The sequence below is a fragment of the Vicugna pacos genome, chromosome 1, assembly GCF_048564905.1.
Source record: "Vicugna pacos chromosome 1, VicPac4, whole genome shotgun sequence".
Classification (NCBI taxonomy): domain Eukaryota; kingdom Metazoa; phylum Chordata; class Mammalia; order Artiodactyla; family Camelidae; genus Vicugna; species Vicugna pacos.
This window is the reverse complement of record NC_132987.1, coordinates 19,249,249-19,269,524: the sequence shown is the minus strand read 5'-3', so window position 1 is coordinate 19,269,524 and position 20,276 is coordinate 19,249,249. Positions and strand designations below refer to the sequence as shown.

General features: G+C 41.3%; 1 protein-coding gene across 3 annotated transcripts in view; it reads right to left on the bottom strand.

Annotated features, from left to right (window-relative positions):
* CLSTN2 (calsyntenin 2) overlaps window positions 1–20,276 on the bottom strand; it is a 593,109-nt gene that overhangs the window by 348,141 nt on the left and 224,692 nt on the right. For all 3 annotated transcript variants that reach the window (XR_012071294.1, XM_031677155.2, XM_072958352.1), the window contains exon 2: window positions 17,708–17,830. Coding sequence is in view for 2 of the 3 variants with exons in the window: in XM_031677155.2 (XP_031533015.2) it covers window positions 17,708–17,830 (123 nt within the window). In the remaining variant the exon portion in view is untranslated. The remainder of the gene's footprint in view (window positions 1–17,707; window positions 17,831–20,276) is intronic.

Here is a 20,276-nt window from a genome sequence, read left to right as displayed (position 1 = left end):
GAGTCTCAGAGACTAATATAAAATTTGTCAGGTTTCAATAGAAAATCACTCATTGTACCAAAAGCTAAGATCTCAAACTAAATGAAAAACAGAACATCGATAGATGGCACTGCTATTATAAAAGAGACAAGAGAATTATCTGACAAAGATTTTAAAGCAGTCATGATGAAAACACTTGAATGGTCAACCGTGAACATGTATGAATCAAAATAAAATAGAGAGCCTAGGCAAGGAATTAGGAAACTTCAGTAAAGAAACAGAAGTTATAAAGAACCAAATGGAAATTTCACAAGGGAAAAACACAATGACTTAAATTAAAAGCTTAGTGAATGAACTTGTCAGCAGAATGGAGGAAACAATCAGTGCACTAGACGAGAGAAAAACTGAAATACCCAATCTGAGCAACAGAGGGAAAATTAACTAAAAAGAGAGAGAGTGCCAAAGAGCTTCAGAGACCTGTGGGACTATAACAAAAGATCTAACATTCATGTCATTGGAGTCCTAGACAAGAAGAAAAAGAGAGTAGTGCTGAAACAATATTCAAAAAGCAATTGCATTCTAAGTGAGGTAGGCCAGACAGAGAAAGAAAAATACCATATGATATTGCTTATATGTGGAATCTAAGCAAAAAAAAGACACAAATGAACTACAGAACAGAAACAGCCTCACAGACATAGAGAACAAACTTATGATTACTGACCAGGGGCTTAAGGGGGTTGGAAGGGATAAATTTGGAATTCAAAAATTGCACCTCTTGGGGAGTGATGGAAATGTTAGCTATCTTGATTGTCATGGTGGTTTCATGGGTGTATACATCTATCAAAATTCATCAAATTGTACATCTGAAATATGTGTAGTTTACTGCACAGGAACCATACCACAATAAAAGTGTTTTTAAAAATGGCTGAAAACTCCCCCTTTTGACAAGAGACACAAATCTATAGATTTAAGAAGTTGAGTGAATGTCAAACAGGATAAACTCAAAGAAGGTCAAGCCAAGGTGACATAATTAAACTTCTGAAAATATGAGACAGAAAAAAAATACTGAAAACAACCAGTAAAACACTTTACCTACAGGGGGAAAGCAGTTAGAATTATGGCATTTTTAACCAGAAACCAAGGCAGTCAAAAGAAAGAAGCATAATATTTTTCAAGTGCTTAAAGAAAACAATTTTCAACTGATAACTCTATACCCAGGAAAAATATGCTTCATGACTGAAGGGAAAATCAAGGCATTGAGAGATGAAGGAAAACTGAGAAAATTGGTCTTAGAAGACCTATTCTGAAAGAATAGCTAAAGGAAGTTTTTGAAACAGAAAAGAAACTGTAAAAGAAGAAAATTTGGAACATGAGGGAAATAGAAAGAACATGATAAACAAAAATACAGGTAAATATGGGTCCTTTCTTCCCCTCCTGATTTTGCTAAATTACATTTGACAGTTGAAGTAAAAATCATAATGCTGTCTGATGTCTAGATGCATGTAGAAAAAATGTTTCAGACAATTGTAAACAGGGGAGCATAAAGGGACATAAATGGAGGTAAGGAAGGTTTCAACATGTTATTTGAGCTGACAAAATAATGACACCAGTAGACTGGTAAGTTATGTGTATATAACATCCAGAGCAACCATCGAAAAGTTATACAAAAAGATACACTCAAAAACACTATTGATAAGTCAAAATGAATTCTGAAACATATTCAAGTAACTAACTGGAAGGCAGGACAAAGACAACAGAGATACAAAAAAAAATGAGGGAACACAGAAAACAAATAAAATGGCAGACTTAAACCCTAATAATATCAATAATTACATTAAATGTAAATGGTTTGAATATACCAATTAAAAGACAGAGTTTGGTAGAGTAAATTAAAAACAAGACCCAACATGTCTATGAGAAACTTACTTCAAATATAATGGAAAAATGAAGACTGAAAGTAAAATCACAGAAAAAGCTATAGCATGCAAACACTAATCAAAAGGAAGCAGAGTGGCTATATTAATATCAGATAAAGTAAACTTAAGAGCAAAAAAATTACTGGAGGCAGAGAGTGACACTATATAATGATTAAACGGTCAAACCACCGAGAAGACATAGCAATTATAAATGTATATGCACTAGACAACAGAGCTGCAAGATATGTGAAGCAAAAACTGATAAATCTGAAAGAAAAAAATAGAGAAGTTCATAATTATAGTTGAAGTTTTCAACAGCCCTATCTCCACAATTGAAAGAACTGGACAGAAACTCAGATAGGATATAGAAAAAAATCAACAACACTGTCAAACAACAGAATCCAATTGACATTTTTAGAACACTTCACTCAACAATAGCAGAATGTATGTTCCTTTCAGTTGCCCAGAGAACATATACAGAGATAGATCCTGAGCCACAAAAAAAGCCTCAAAAAATGGAAAAGTATTGAAATCATGCAAAATTTGCTCTCCAACCACAAAGGAACCAAAATAGAAACCAACAACGGAAAGATAACAGAAAAATCTCCAATCATTTGAAAACTTAGCAACGTACTTCTAAACAATTCATGGCTCAAAGCGAAGGATTCAATGGAAGTATTAGTTATACATTGAACTAATGCACTAAAGTAAATAGTATGCATCAAAATTTGTAGGGCATAGGTAAAGCCGTGCTGAGAGGAAAATAGATAACATTTAATGCATTCATTAGAAAGGGGAAAACACCTCAAATCAATCATCTCTGCGCTTACCTCAAAAGCTGAGCTAAAGAATAGAAAAACAACCTAAACAAGTCGGTGAAGGAAATAATAAAGACAGAAACAAAAATCGATAAAATAAAAAAATGGAAAAACAACAGAGAAAAATCAGTGAAATAAGGAGTCGGTTCTTCAAAAAGGTCAATAAAATTGGCAAAACTCTAGCAAGTCTGACAGGGAAAACAGAGTAAAGACATACATTTTCAGCATCAAGAAGGAAATAGTATCATTACAGGTCCTTGCAGATAGGAGTTGGTTTTAGCCTCTACACTGTGCAACGGAGGCAGCATGAGATTTCTCCGAACACCAGCATCCCCCATCCCTACCCTCACGCTGCTTAGCAGTAGGTTGTAAGCCACTTGGTCCTTTCAACTCAAATCAGCACATATTTACTGAGAACCTCTAAGCTAGATTGTGTGCCAGGACATAAGGATGAACAAGCCCACTCTGGCACAAGGATCAGACAATAAAAGAGACTGCATTGAAAGTGCAGCAGAATCTGGGCTAAGCCCAGGAGCAAATATGTCCAAAGCAATAAGAGAAGATAATAGGTCAATTTAAACATGTGATGTAATATCATTCTGCCATTCATTCATTCCACAGAATTTAACTCAACACCTACTCAGTGTTAGGTGCCAGGGACACAGAATGGATTCAGACACAACCAATCAAGACCAGTAAAAAGGCAGGCTCATGAACAGACAATCACAGCCCATTGTGGCAAGTGCCGTGGCACAGGAGATAATGGCATGAGTTGGAGGCCATGAGGATGCCACTCAGAAGACAAGAGTCTATTTCACATGATGTAGGAGTCCTGGCAGGGCTGGAGGGGGGAGGTAAAAACCCAATATGGGGCATGTGGAATAATATGGCCCCTCTCACCATTCCCTTGCTATCTTGCTATCTGGCTATCTGGCTGCACACAATGAACTGCATTTGGCTCAGGACCTTAATTTTTTTTAAACTTTTTTTTTATTGAGTTATAGTCATTTTACATTTTTGTGTCAAATTCCAGTGTAGAGCACAATTTTTCAATTATACATGAACATACATATATTCATTGTCAGGACCTTAATTTTTAAATTAAGTTCAGACATTTAGAGTCATGTCTGATGGAGTGGATGTGGGCATCACATGGGGTGAGTGGGGAGGCCCAGCAGAAACCAGACAGCAGGCAGGAATACGTGAGCTTGTGAGAGGAAAGAAAAACATTACAAATGAGAAAGAACTCAGATGGCAGAGGGCAGAATCAGCAGCAGAAGCTTGAGTGTAAGGTTAAGTACCACAGCATGGCTCTGGCCTGCACGTGAACCCATCCCACATACCTAAACCTTGGGAGCACCCAACCATTTCCAGGAAGGGAGGAGTTTGTGGTAAATCAGAAATAAACTGTAAACACTAGGACTCCAAGCAATGTTTCTGTGGAAATCCCAGAGCAAGAGTGGGCCAGAAGAGGAGAAAAACCATCTCCTCCTGGGTTAGGAGAGAGGTGATGAAGGGAGATGAGGAAGCCTGGATCAGTGCCCTACCCTATGGGCTGTCAGCATCATGGTGGACCTGAGGACAGCATTGGAGTAACAAGCATCCATGGGTGGGCAGTGATGGAGCACCCACTGGTAGAGACTAAGATGGACTACACCCCATCTGTTATGGCCAGCCCACCACATGTGATGCTGGCACCAGCACCTGGCAGCCCAGAGCAGGAGCTACAGGCAATGGGGAACAGAGCCAAAAGGGATGGCCCAAGGATCACCAAGGTGGAGGGACAGCAGGGGGACAGGCTGCAGTGAATGTTATATCTGGCATTTTACCTCTTTAGGACTCTAAGAGGGACACAAAAAAGGGAAGGGCCAAGGGATGCTCCTGGGCGCTGGACTTGGGTTTTCATCTTGTAACCCCACAGCAAAATGGGCCAGGAAGGGGCTTTGTGGATATGCCACACTTTCCAAATTATTTTTTTCTCTGACCTTGAAAATTTGAAATTTTGAAAGAATGTGCAGAAAGAATTCCTGCCACCCTTTTCTACTAAACAAACAAACAAACAAACAAAAACTAAGTACCATATTTTAATGAAGTCCACAGTCACCCCAGCCGACCATTGCCAGAGTTATCATTTGCCATGGCACTCAGCTGGAACTTAGATAAATAATAATAATTTTTAAAGTTAGTAGATCATATTGAACTTGGCTTAATAGGCCCTCTCTCCAAACCCCTGAAAGGATGGCTCATAAAAAACTAATTAGTTTATACAGACTGTCAAGGTTCATGGGGGACAGCTGGCCTTTGATGCCTCATCTGTGATTACAGGCAGCTACAAGATAATAAAATGGAGCTCTGAACTCACGCCAAGGTATTCAGTGATCTCACGCTGGACACTATGCCAACTAGAAGAACTAAACTATAAATGCCTGTTTGTACTCCTGTTCTTTGGTTTGGAATCTCAAAACAAGCTAGACATTGAGGACTTGCATTCATAGGCCCCAAATTCCTATTAAAGTAAAACTGCTGACCTTACAAATTCGTGTTCATAATTAATATTTGTGATGGGGTCCGATTGCAGGCCTATTCAATATGGCTACTGTCATAAGCCTCAGACACAGCTTCTAGAGAGGGGATCTGAATCAATATTAACTTTTCTAAGCTTGGCTATTACACGGTCCAATTACTGACAGTTGGAGCTGGTTTCGGGTTATCACTGATTTACCGTGATGATCACCGGTTATGGCTTTTTAAGAGGATTTCTTCAGGGTTTTCAACTTCTCAGTTCATTCATCTCTATGCTGTCCCCTTATGTGAACCTCCCTGGGCTCTGTTCTCTCCCATTGCTCTCCATAGAGAAAACCACATTAACAGGTGGGGTTTAGTTGGCTGCTTTGGTTACCCGGGACAGAGATATACTATGTCATCTCAGGACAGAGAGTAGAGACACAAGTGCAGCAGGACACAAGGACACCAGGACACCAGGACACCAGGACCGCTTGAGAACTGAGCCCACAGTTCACATCAGGGGCCAGTTAGACCCTATCCCCTCTGGGCACATCTGTATCTTTCTAGGACCAGCTGCCTCCTCTCAGTTAGCTGACCAAGCATTCATACTGGATTTGCTTGTGTCATAGAAGCTTTATCTGCAACTTCCATCCTCTGACATGGCCCCTCAGTACTCAAACTGGAAGCCAACTGGCCTACATGTATTTTTTCTAACCAAGTAGCAAGTCACAAGCTGTAACTAGCTGACTTATTGGCACCTGGAGTCAGGTGCCCATCCCTCGTCCAACCAGTCAAGCAAGGAGGCTGGGTCAGGTGGCCTGGAATTTGGCCACCAGGGACAGTGAGTGTGAAAGTACCATAAACATGTTAGCATCGAACTTGTCAATAAAGTCGTAGATTGGGAGCCTTCTATGCCCTGGGATGTCTTTGAGCTTAGAGCTTAATGGGTACCTGTGCCTTCTGAATCATTTCTTCAGCCTTCAGAAATGAAGGCTTTGTTTTTGTTTTTTTTTTGTGTGTGTGTTTCCTGATTTATTATATAAAGAGCCCCTGACTTTGGAGTTAGGTTTGGCAGGTTTGGCCCATTGTCTTTGGGTGAAGCTGGACAGAGTTGGGGACACCAATGTGGAGGTGAATGAAGCTAAGAGTATCCCCAGGGACTGAAGCCAGGACTTTGACCTCAGGGGCACTGTGCCCACTCCAGCTGAGTCATCGGATGGAGCAAAACTGAATGACGGCAAAAAAGAACAGTGGTTAACAGGGAGCAGCAGAGTACAGTTGACTGGGGAGCCCTCCTACAAAACAAAATCACCCTCAAAATGGGGGAACTTGGCAGTATTTTTCTGGCAGGAATATCAGGATTGCTACAGGCAAGTCCAGTGACTGCTGTGTGCCTCCCATTTCCCCCCTTTTTGAATCAGAGTTTATTGAGGTTTCTGTTTCCCTGGAGGGTGTGTGGGTGAAGAAAACTTATCTTTCTGGTTTACAGGTCTCTGGAGCATGAGGAGCTGCATCCAGGCCTGATGAAGATCACAAAATCTTGGTCTTTGATGCCATGATTGGATACCACTTTTGGGAGTCCTAGGATGAGGTGAGTATTTTGCATGAGGAAGGGATGTGAATAATTGTGGCCCAAGAGCAGTGACAGAATGACAGCACCGATGACCCTAACTTGTCACCTCTCTGTGCCCTTTGGTATTCTGCTCCTACTCTGGGCTTGGCCATGCGACTTGTTTAGCCAGTAGGATAGTAACAAACTCATCCCAAGTGACTGCTTGCAAAAATTTTTGTGTATTTCTGTGCTTAAATGTTTCTCTGCATTCAGCATTGGAATGTATATGCTCTGGCTAGCTTGCTGACGTGCCTGAGCTAGTACATGGGGGAGAATGGTGTCATCCCAGCCAAGGCCACTCTAGACCAGTCAGCCTATAGCCTACCTGCCAGCTGCCTGTGGACACCTGAATGAGATCAGCTAAGACTGATCCAGATTAGCAGGACTGCCCAATAGGTAGACTCATGAGAAAGAATTAATGGCTCTTGTTTGATGCTCCTAAGTTTCATAGCATTTGTTGCACAGCAGTATTTAACTGAGACATCAATGTCAGCATTTGGAATTACAATTTCATCATTACTACTGTGTTTTGAGCAAATTATACAATCCGGTTTAACTTCAATCTTTCCTTCTGTAAAATAGGGATAATGAGAATGTCTTTTTCAGCAGGTTATTGTAAAAATTAAATGATGTACTGTGTGTAAAATACCCACTACAGTGCCTAGTATGTAGTATGTGCTCAATAAATGTTAATTTCATACAATAAACTGCACCTTTTGAAAAAGTGCAATTCAGTGACTTTTGACATATGAATATACTTATGGAATCAACACCATGATCAGGATATAGAGTATATCCATCACCTCCAAAAGATTTCTCCTTCCCTTCTGCTGTCAGTCCCTGCCCCTTGTGTAGCTTTGGGCAACCACTGATCTGCTTTCTGTTGCTCCACATTAGTTTGCATTTTCTAGAATTTTGTTGCAATGTTTTGTCTGTCTTCCTTCACTCAGCATTTGGAGATTCATCCACACTGTTGCATGTATCAGTAGTTCCTTCCTTTTTATTGCTGAGTGGCATTTCACCATAGGGGTATATCACATTTTTAATTCATTGACTTGTTGATGGACTCTTTTTTGTTTTCCAGTTCTTGGTTGTCATGAATAAAGCTCTGTGAATATTTATGTACACACTTAAAAAAAGTTCATTTTCAGTATTGTGTGCAAGTTGTTACCTGTACAAGGATATATGATCAAGGGGACAATCAAGGGCTGAAATCCACCCTTTCTCCACTTGCCAAGTCATGTGCTCTGGTGCAGGACAGTGTCTGTCTGAAAGACGGGGCAGCTTTTCTAACGGGCACAGTTACCATACGGACTGGCAGCAGCCCTTCTACTATTATTCGTTTTATTGTTCACTTTTCATTTTCATTTAGTATAGTATTGTCTTTAATTCAAAATCCCAGGAGACTTGAAACTCCTACTTTCAAGGATTTCTCTCAAGCTCTCTCCAAGGGCCAGTCCTCAACTTTTCCAGCCTGGGGTTCCACATGCCCACTGTTGGGGTGACTCACTTGTTCTCCTTTACTGGGACCTTCTCAGTTTGGGCACTGAAAGCCCCACATCTTAGGAAACTCTTAGTCCTAGGTAAACCAGCATGATTTTCCTCCCCCAGTGTCCCTTACTCTTCGTCTTATTGATGGAGAAGGCCACAAGTATCCACTGATTCCCCCTGAAACATTACTGTTACCTGGAGCATGACTTCACCAGAGTCTTCTCATTGAGAAGGTCAGAGTCACTAGGGAATAGCTTCCTACCTCCAGTCAGACCATGAAGCCCAGGCCCTGTTGGGAGTTAACAGGGACCCTCACCATCTTCTTTCTTCTTGACTGACCACCCCTTGCTACTGAGCTCCTTCCCCTGTACCCTGGCTCTAGCCCCTCCTCCAGCCATCCTCGGGGGCATCCCCTTAGTGCCCGCCTCTGACCACTCAGTCCAGGAGGAGCCTGTGTGACCACACTCACAGGGTCTCCAGCTGTTGCCAAGGAACCCCGTCCAACCAGGCTTCCATGGAGAGGCCTGGGACTCCAGGATTAAGGACAGAACGTGATGGAGATGTGAACAGTAGAATCTTCCAGATGAGATGGACCAGCCTAAATTTACCAAGGCTGAGCTGCCACGCAGCAGAACTACACATGGTCTGCAACGGGAGAGAAATTCAAACCATCACCAATGACAAAAGGCTGCATGGTAGGGAATACATGGACAGGCAGCTTCAGGAACACTAAGAGCCAGTTTGGGGTGGAAAAAGAAAGAGCATAATTAATGAGAAGAAAGATTTGGGAGGATCTGTTACAGCTAAGAGAAAAAGTTCAGGGCAAAGTCCCCAAACTTATGGGCAGCAGGGAACCAGAGATGCTCCTTATGCTCCCTCCAGCAGAGCAGCTCCACCCAGGAAAGGCGTGGAAGGAGAGGTGCTCTGTTCTAAGCAAGGCGAGGCCTTTGTGCCCCAGGCTCTCGGAGCCCCAGGATTATGTGATGGCCCTTGTCCACCCTAGTAGAGCTGAGATCTGCCTTCTGAGCTGCTTGGCCCTCAGCAGACAGGAGGGAGATGTAAAACACGGGAAAGGGGAAAATTGGAGCTAATGCAGTGCCCATGAAGGGATAACCAAGAAAGGACCCCAAATATGCCCCCAATCCCATAGCGATCACGGTCAAGGATGACAGCTGCCAAGCCGGCAGAAGAAAGAGAAGCAAGGAGCAGAGATAATCAGCACTTTAATTCCAGAGTGATGGGTACATCAGGCCTTTCTCTCTCCCACTCTTCCTGGCAGACCCTCAGCACCAGCAGAATCAGGACCATAGCTGCTGCTGGGAACCACAAATGTCCCTTTTCATCGTCATCCTCTCAGAAATCACAAGCATCAACCAGACCAGCTATTCTGGCTTATTTACTGGTTGCTGTGCCCTCACCCCTCAATTTTTTTTCATGAGTTCTCAAGTCACATCTTGCCTACAGCTGGAAATCCTTAGATCACAGATGCTATAGTGAGGGGGAGAATTCGCCACAGGGATGGAGGCGTGAAACTTGCAAAGATGGGGACAGAGGGCTCTGCCACAGGCTGCAGACAGGTGTGGGAGTCCAGTTCAGGCCTCACTTCCCTGTCTAATCTGAACCCTGACATCTGCTCAAAAATTGGGCAATCACAGATCATATCAGCAAAAACATTTGACAACACAATCTCAATCTGTCACTGAAAATAGAACACATCTGTTTTTTTTCAATTCACTATCTATGAACTAAGCCATAAACATAAAATCCTGACTCCTATATTTATAGCAAAAGGTATTTCAAGCAAAGTTGCCCATGGCAGTGTTATTTTTTTTTAATGGGAAAACATTGTAAACAACTCAAAGATGCAAAAACAGTAGAATGGTTAAGTAAACTATGATATGGTTATATGATATATATTTCTGCCTACACTGAAGTATTATTTTTGAGTATGTTTTAATCCACTTGGAAAACGTTCTGTGAAGAGAGAAAACACGAAGACTCTGAACTGTGCATACTATGATCCAAATGAATAAGAACCATGTATCTATATATGAATTTTAAAAGTCTAGCAGTGTGGGTAATTTTGTTTTATTCTTTATTCTTTTTAGTAATTTTCACATGTACTTGAATGAATGCTTGTCCGTCTCTTTCTGCTTCCTGTTTATTCTAGATTTTGACTCTGTGAGGTCCAAGGCAGTAGCCCACATTGCAGATTCCAGAGCTCAGTCTCAACCCCGTTCTTTGCAGGGACTGCCACACACTGACATCTGGCTGAGGCCAAGTTTATGCACAGAGAGCAGCACGGGACACCAGCCCCTGGTCCTCAGGAATGACCATACCCAACACCAACTTGGGACATAAAGGCACATCTATGGTGAGGCTAATATTGATGGCTCTCTGCTGCCAGGACCAGAGCCCAGAGAGCCATGGTGCAGAGCAGACTGAAGATGGGTCTGTCCAGTGTGGGAGAGCCTGAGGCTGCTGGATGGGGCAGTGAGGCCCGAAGGTAGCTGTTCCACGGTGTCCCACGTGGTATTCAGCCAAAGACCTCTTGTGGGGTTTGCCGCTACCATAAACTACCTAAATATGTATTTACTTACATATTTTTCTTGAAATTGGGGTTAAAAAAAACTTCAGTGAATTTACTTAAAAAGAAATCTGAAAAGCCAGTAATACATGCCTGAAATAGAGCGTCATCTAAATAAAATACAAGCAGAATGTTATTAAAATTCTAGCTAGATGCTGTTGCCTATGGAGAGCTAGGAGATAGAGCTTGCTCCGTCTTTGTCCAAAAGAGAGATTAGCAAGTGTTTGAGAGGTGCTGAAGACATCTTGAGCCTCCCAAACTGTACCTTTCTCCTTGACATAATCAGAAAGATTTGAAAAAAGAACTTCAAAGGGGTGTGACTTAGCTTTCTTTAACACTATGTCCAGGTCCCATGGAAATCTTCTACTGCAAAAGAGATCAATCTCACACACTGCACAACCGACAGAGGGGAAAGAAGGCAGGACTTGGAGTCAGTCTGAGGGTCTGACGTTGAGTGACAGGGCTGGTCCATCCTCAGCTTGGTAGCCTGGAAGAGTTACTTAATTTCTCTAAGTCTCAATGCCCTTATTTGCAAAACAGAAACATAATAGCTGACCTACTTGTTCCACAGGGTTGGTGTGAAGCTTCGCTGTAATTTTGTGTGTGTAGCACCTGGCACACATATGTGTCTGTGTGTGTGTGTGTGTGCATGTTTGTAACAAAAGGGCACACAGCTCGCAGCAACCTAAAAGTATATCCTGCAACGAATAGGTTACTCCACAGGAATAAGTGATAGGGAGAATGTAAGGACATTTATTTCCAACTAATATTTACAGAGTTCTGCACCATTCACAACTCCTTTCCCCTGCATTGTTTAACTGATTGCCCCCACGCTGCCACATAACCAGTCAAGGCAACATAGCTTGATGGTGCAAGTGAGTGACGGCATCAAGCCTTTAGAACAAACTCCAAACTTACCTTTCTGTTTTCTTTAACATCATTGTCACAGATTGTAATCACACCCTTATAGTCAGCCTCAAACGAATAAAACGCTTCGGGCTTACTGACGCTAATGAGAAGTAGTAGTATTCTGACTACTCTCATTACTACCATTGCCAGTATTGTCAGGACTGTGATCTACTGGACATCTCTTGGCTGCCAGTCCTTTTCTTTTTTTTATTGAAGTATAGTCAGTTACAATGTGTCAATTTCTGGTGTACAGCATAATGTCCCAGTGATGCGTGTGTGTGTGTATGTGTGTGTATATATATATACACACACATACACACATATATTCATTTTCATATTCTTTTTCATTAAAAGTTATTACAATATATTGAATATGGTTCCCTGTGTTATACAGAAGAAATCTGGTTTTTTATCTATTTTTATATGCTGTTAACATTTGCAAATCTCTTTAGGTTAGGATCTTATTTAATCCATATATTAACCCAGGAGTAGGTACTGTGTTTACCTCCATTTTAAATGAGACCCCTCAAAGGAGCCGAGTATGTTATCTGAGACCATAGAGCTGGTCAGTGGAGAGCCTAACTGTGAAACCATGTGTGTCTGCCCAGAGCCTGAGACACTTCACAACCAGGGTTCCCTTCCTGCCATAAGATGCCAGTGCTGTACAAGCCCCAGGGGAGGGTCTCTGCCACTGGGAAGCTGTGGGGCCCAAAGCATGAACAAAGGCCCTGGGTGGGTCCAAAGACAAGCAGGCAGATAGATGGGCAGAGGCCAAGCAGAATAAAGAGGACCAAGGGAGATAACCACAGAAGGAAAAATGCCTTCTGCAACAACCAGCTAATCAAACCAGGCCAAATCATGTCCCAGGCAATTTTCAGGGCAGCCTTCAGAGGGTCACCCAGGCTGAGAAGCCAGCCAATTATGCCTGATCATTCTCTGCAGCCCTGTCCTTACAAAAGACAAGTCCAGACGGGCCCAATGTAGACAAATGAGCAGTACTATTACCTCTGAAAGGCAATCTAATTCCTTTCAAATTTAGAAGTCTCCACTGCTTCCTAACAGGCCTCCGTGGGGCTCAAGTAGAAATTAATAAGCTCACGGCATGCTCAGCTTGCTTTTCTTTTTGTTTTTTTGCCTTGCACTGGACAGGATTTTCATTATGACTCAAGGATTTTTATGCATCTGATTCTCCAAGAAGATCATGTCTGCTGGGCTCAGACACCAGGCTGAGAGCTGAATCAGGTCTAATGGAGCTGACTGAGGTGGGAGGGAGGTTTCACTGACTGAGAGTCAGCATGTGTACTAATCAGCTGGGGCAGGGATCAAAGGGAAATATCACAGGGAACGAGAGCTCCCAGCAAGGAGGAAAAGCCCTGGGCTCCAATCCCAGCCCTGAGGCTGACCTGCTCTGGGACACCAAGCAATTGTCTCGGGCTCCCTGCGAGTTAGTTATCTGCTCTATGAAAGAAGCAGAGAGAAGGGTCACGGAAAGGAAATTAGAATTTTTGAAACTTCTACTGTCTCTTGAATCACTGAGACATGCATCCTAGACATTCTTTAATCAATATAACAACCCTGGAAACCTTATATATTATTTCACAAACAAAGGGAATGAGACTACTGTAACTGGTGATTCCATCTTATGGCCATGAAACCACACCATGAATGAGCCATATGGGGCCAGGGAATGAGAGACTCGTGTGACTGCCACTGCAAACCCATACGATTTTTCTGGAAAACAATTTAACATGTTTCAGGAACATTAACATAGCTGACCAATTAATTCGAATTCTGAAATCCATCCAAATGATAGACTCAGAAATACAGACACATGTTATAATAAAGTAAGCTACTAGGATATATTGTACAACACAGAGAATAGAGCCAATATTTTATATCTATAAGTGGACTCTAACCTTTAGAAGTTGTAAATCACTGCATTGAACATCATCTATATGTCAATCAAAAAAAAAATGAAGTAGACAGATTTCCCATCGTTTCATACCTGTTAGAATGCCCAGCATCAAGAAGAGATAACAAGCATTGCAGGATGTGGAGAAAAGAGAATTCTTGTGTACAAACACTATGGAAAACAGTATGTGAAGTTTCCTTAAAAAATTAAAAATAGAACTACCATACAATCCAGCAGTCTCACTTCTGGATATATATCTGAAGGAAATGAAATCAGGATCTTGAAGAGATATCCACACTCCCACGCTTAAAGCAGCATTATTTACAATGGCCAAGATATGGAAACTACCTAAGTGTCTGTTCATAGATGAATGGATAAAGAAGATACATATACATATACATACATACATACAAACATACAAATATATATATATATATAATATTATTCAACCATGAGAAAGAAGGAAATCCTGCCATTTGTGACAACATGGAGGGAACTTGAGGGCAGCATGCTAAGTGAAATAAGTTAGAGAATGACAAATACTGTGTGATATCACTTACACGTGGAATGTAAAAGCGCTGAATTCATAGAAACAGAGTAGAATGGTGGTTACCAGGGGTTGGGGGTGGGGAAATGGGAGATGTTAATCGGAGGGTACAAACTTCCAGTTATATAAGTTGGGGGACTCTAAAGTACAGTATGGTGATTATAGTTAATAATACTATAATTGAAATACAGTATTTCAATTGAATACTGAACTTGACAATTGCTAAGAGAGTTGACCTTAAATGTCCTCACCTCAAAAAAGAAGTGGTAATTATGTGAGGAGACGGAGCTGTTAGCTAACATTATGTGGTGGTAATCATTTTGCAGTACACAAGTGCATCAAGTCAACACGTTGTGTACCTTAAACACAATTTTATATGTCAATCATATCTGAATAAAGCTGGAAAAAATAAAGGAATGGTAAACTATGGAATATTCATTGAATAGGAAATCATGCAACCATTTAATCAGTTGCAGAAGAGCAATAAAATGGTGTATATTCATTAGGTCAGTGAGGAAAAATAAGTTATAGTATAGACTATGGATTGGGGTCACAATTGTTGGATAAAAACAGAGCAGAAAAATGACTGGAAGGAAATACACTAAAATATTGACAGAGGCTCTCTCTAGGGGTAGGAAATTCTCACATTTTCTATAATAAACACATAATTATCATAATCAGGAGATATACCATAAAAGTTATTTCATATCCCTGAATTTTGCATTTCTATGCAAAATGCAATCATGATTTTATTTAAATGAATGATACTTTATGTAGAAATTCTTCTTAAAAATCTTTTTCAAGGAGGGAAATCACAAGAGAAACAGGACAGAACAAAAGTGATGTGAATAGAACCATGCCCCAGGAAGCTTATAGCTCAACTCACAGGCTAAGCTGGAAATAAAGACCCCTGGGACAAGGGTGGGAAAACTGACACACGATGTCAGAGCAGTTGATAAGGGGGGACCAAAAGCTGCAGTTGACTTTGAAAAGCGATGGAGCCGGCAGATAGGAATTTTTCAATTTTATGAGAATGATAGGGATCTGAAATAAATCTTCAGTATTTTCTTTTTTAAGATAAATGTTTTAAAATAAATGCCTGCAGCATGGATGGATGGCTAGTGCCTGTGAGCTGTCTCAGGGCTGATCATAAATAACACTGAGAAAAATAGCTTTGACCATTCTAAAAAGCATCTTTAGTTTTCACTCTTAAGAGCTTGGAAGATTATGTTTTGATACATTAAGCTAGATTTCTTTTTTAATGCACTTGCAAATATCAAGAGGAGTATAGAGACTGTCTTCAGATAGAAACAATTACTCAGGGCTTTGCTTAAAAGCAAACCTTAGTTTCAAGAGGTGTCGGAAGGGTCTGTGGTCACATCTAATGGTCAGAATACAAATTCAAGTTTGAAAGTATTTTATGGATTTATAATTTAAGCAAATCCTTCAGGTGAAATTATTAATTGTCCTTCAGGCTGACAACCAAGTAATTGCTTATAAATCCACACTTTCAAATATCAGATTTCCTTAAAATTATTTTTCCATTTTGGTCTTTACATTAAGGAGTTTATAACTTTACCGTGGAACAGCTTATTCAACAGCCTCAGGTTCCAAGCTCACTATTGGATGAGAACAAGTCTACTCTGAGGCAGACATAATCAATAATCAGACACATCCCTCATCTTTTAAAGTGTCAGCCTCACTACACTATTATGACTTAATGGCATCCGTTTACTTCCCATTTAATAAGTCACTAATTTTTTCTCTTATGTTTCAAAGATGGGTCACACACTCAGATGGAAAGATGAATAAAGGACCCATGTGATGGAAGGACATTTTCTGTGAGAGAGGGGCTGAGGGAAGCCACGACTCAGCTCTGTATTTTAGATCAAATTCATCCAGATAGACCAGAATCCTGCAATTTTATGCCAAATCGCCCAACTTCTAAATGTTGTCTCTGTTTCATTTTTTTAAAGCACACAGTGCATGCCAATCCAAGCATTCCCATGACCTGAACATTTCTGCTAGTGTTTATTTTAAAATCTCATTTCCAGGAGGTTGGTGAGAATTGCTGATTAACCCCAATATGGTTTAGTTATGTCCAAGAAAGGGATGAGTTGGAATATTCCTGGACTGGGAAAGAAGGTCTGGGGAAGACACTTCATCTTTTGTAGAAAAGACAGCATGGGATTTACACTGCCAAGTGGCATTAGGATGAGCTGGGACCCCCGAGGATGGCTGGAAGATGTATGGAAATGTCCCCACTCTAAACACTATGGAAGTCACATTAAGGTACCCTTGGTGGTTATGACTCTACATAAAATAAAGATAAAGCCTTCTTCTGAGAGTCAAGAGTAGTTCCCTCATGCTCTGCAAGAACGCTTACGGGTTTATCTTCACATAAGGCTGAAATTCCCCATTTAACCCCGCTTCTTACTTTTGTAATGTACTGTAATGGAAAAAAGGCCTTCACAGAGCTTATCTCTTAGAAGTATCAAAGAGCCAATTTTTTTCTGTCCAAGTAGCTCATAACGTAGCAGACAAACTGTCAGAAAAGACAGACTTCATCATGGTGAAAACCTCAGCCTGGCACCCATCTATCATAAAGCAATCTTCCAGAAATCTTGAAAACCTTCATTAAATTTCCTGTCTTTCTCTTGACAGTTATAAAATGCTAACAATATTACTCATGATACAGGCATCTTCAGAAATTCTTTGTCTGATCCCTCCTCCCCCTGCCATCACCCATCCCCTTTTCTTCACCAAAATCTATGGAAACATGAGACATAGCCATCTTCTTTGCGCATCCCTCCTAGGACCTGGCCCTTGCAGGAGGTTGGAGGAGGGAGACCTGTAGTCTTGAAGACAAAGATAAGGCTCTCTAGCCACAAGCTGCAAGGGCAAAATGGCACTGCCTCTAGATTCCTCCTCCCAAAGCTGCACCCAGTTCAAAGCTTAAGGGCATGACCTTGTCCCACCCTTAGCAAATAACACTTGATCCTTTTTCTTTCCCTTTTCTCTTGTCAATCTACAAAGTTACAACTTCTCACCTGTCCATGACAGGTGGGTAGTGGGGACAGTGGGTCACACATCTCATGTCTATGGATCATTTTTCTAGAGAGAAAATTCCCCTACGGACCTTGCTGGCTCAACTTTTTCTATTCTAGGGGCCACTTCAGCGATATAACATCTCTCAAAAGAAGAAGACATAAGGGTCTCGCACTGGAAGCGACACCAAGGAGAAAAACCTTAGGGTGATATAGAAACCACACCAGGAATCAGGAGAGGCGTACAGCTTTGAGATCACAGGCTGATCTGTGAGCGACACAGGTGGGGGCAATAGCAATAAAGCCCACGCCTGGGCTTCGAGACGGTTTCCCAACACAGCTCCCAAGTGAGCGGAGCCCAACCACGCGGAGCCATCACCTTACCTGCAAAAGGAACCGGTGCATCTTTATCCAGGGCGACCAGCGGCGGGTCCAAAATGACCGTGTCATTGTTCTCCGTGATGACTCCATGATACGAAGTCTCAATCCATGGTTTGTGCTTGTTCACTAGAAAACAATGGGAAAAAAATAAAACAGAAAGATTGACTTTGAACATCATCATTTGAATAACTAATCCATAACGATATTATTAATATTGTACATTTGCACAACCATAGGCTCTCATCCAACCTCACATGAGGGATATAGAATACGTTCATCCTATTTCACACCCAGGGTGGCTTCAGAGATGTGCTCAGACTGGTTCAACAATTCACTCAAGGCACATAGAAAGTAAGGGCAGCACTAGGACTCAACTACATTTTTAGTTCTAAGACCATGGCTCTTTCATCTTACCAAAATCCCATTATTTCTATTTCTTGATGCCCAATATCAAGAGATATTTTTAAAAAATCAATCAAAAGCTTTAATTCTCAAATGCTACCATCTATTAATAGATGTTTCAGAGTTAAAGCTTATCAATCAACAAACTAGCAGACTGCAGCTGTGTGCTGGGATTTCTGACCTCAGCCTAATCTGATCCATCATTAGGAGCTGTTACTGCATTTTATATACAGATACACATGTAGGAACCAATATATGTGGAAACATACAACAAATGTTTGAATATTTTCTGATCATTTAAGGTTGTGTCTATCTAAATGGTCTAGATTATCTAGTATTTTAAGTGGCTCTTCAATAATTTGACCAGCTGAATGATATACTATATAATGTACAATTAATACACTTAAAATGCATATCAAATATATGTTACTAGTTTAAGCATGTCCCCGAAAAAAAGATTTGGAGTCCTAACCTCCAGAATCTTGGAATGTGACCTTATCTGAAGATAGGGTCTTTATAGAGGTAATCAAGTTAAAATGAGGTCATTAGGGTTGGCCCTAATCCAGAATGACTGGTGTCCTCATAAAAAGGGGAAATTTGGACACAGAGACAGACATACACACAAGGAGAAGGTTGTGCTGCCACAAGCCAAGGAACCACCAAGAGCTGTAAGAGAGACCTTCAGAGCAAGCATGGTCCTGCTCACAATTCGACCTCAGACTTTTGGCTTCCAGAACTGTGAGACAGTAAGTTTCTGTTGTTCTAAGCCACCCAGTTTGTGGTACTTTGTTAGAAGCAAATGAATACAAGATAATGTAAAGTCAGTCAGCACCAAGACTTGTGCCAGGATTGGTGTAAGAGTCCCATGTGATGATCTGATCTGGTGAATACCCTATTCCTGTCAATTCCACCTATGTAAATAGCTACATGGCCTCTGGATTGGTCTTCCAGTAAGTCTTGTCCTCACTCTAGTCCATCCTCAACACTGGCATTAAGAGTGATTTTTCTAAAATATTAATCTAATTCTTCCACTGTGAGCTCCTTGGTTTGCCTTCTTATTCCCCCACATATCCTCACAGAAGTCTGGGTGCAGAGTAGTTAGCAACCAAACAACAGATAAGAGGGAGCCCTAGAGTAATCAGAGGTGTCCGAGTGCCAGTCCTCACACTTGGCTTCACAGTTTCAGAGATGTTGTCACATACATGATGCTCCCCACTGCAACTTGCAAAGTAAGTGTGGTCATTATGAAAATGATAAAAGAAACTACTTTCACAAGGTGTGACTTCCCCAAGATGGCCACAAGGTTAACAACTAATCATTGTGAAAACCAAAACCTCTTTCATACACTGTGATATTCAAAAAGTGCACACACACATAATATATGTAATACACGTTATATACATTAGACTACATAACTCACATTATAATATATTTTATATACACAGTGCATGTTGCATATTTTTTCAATAGCCATGGAAAAACAAGAGCTTATACACAGATCTGAGAACAGCTCGGTTGCAGCTGTCCCCTTCCCACTCCATCATGCTTCAAAACGTCAGTGAAGAGCTGTTCCAGGATTGGTGGTGGGCTCCACCTGGGCTGCCATTTTGCTCTCTGTCTCCCATTCCACAGCAACCACGAACTAACTGAGAGGCAGTTTAGTGGGGCAGGGACATATGCATTGCTGTTCTCAGGTCTTGGCTTCTGAGACCTATTCTGGTGATTGAATCACACCCAGGGCAGAGAGCTGCTCTGCCTAGAGCAGGTATTAACGGGCTGCAGGCACATCCATGCTCACTTGTTGGCATTCAAACCAGTGCTTCATTATGGACCGTGGAAGAATTACAGCCACTCTGGGCTGTCCCCACACTCCTGTGCTCTTTTATTAGCCATCAACACAAATGCAATGTAAATAATTTGCAACTGTTGGGAGAAACAATTAATCTTTTTTTTCCCTTTAATTAAACCTAGGGGCCTATTCAATTAGAAATGTGTACAGAGGATATGCCAGGAACTCATCTAGTGTTTCAGATTCATGTGCCACTTGGCTCAGTGGCAGACAACGGAATCTAGAGTCACAGCACTGGACTTCACTGCCTTGGCCACTTCAGGGCTGGTCCTATATGAGTCAGCTGGCCTCAGTATCTCAACTCTGCCACCTGTAAAATGG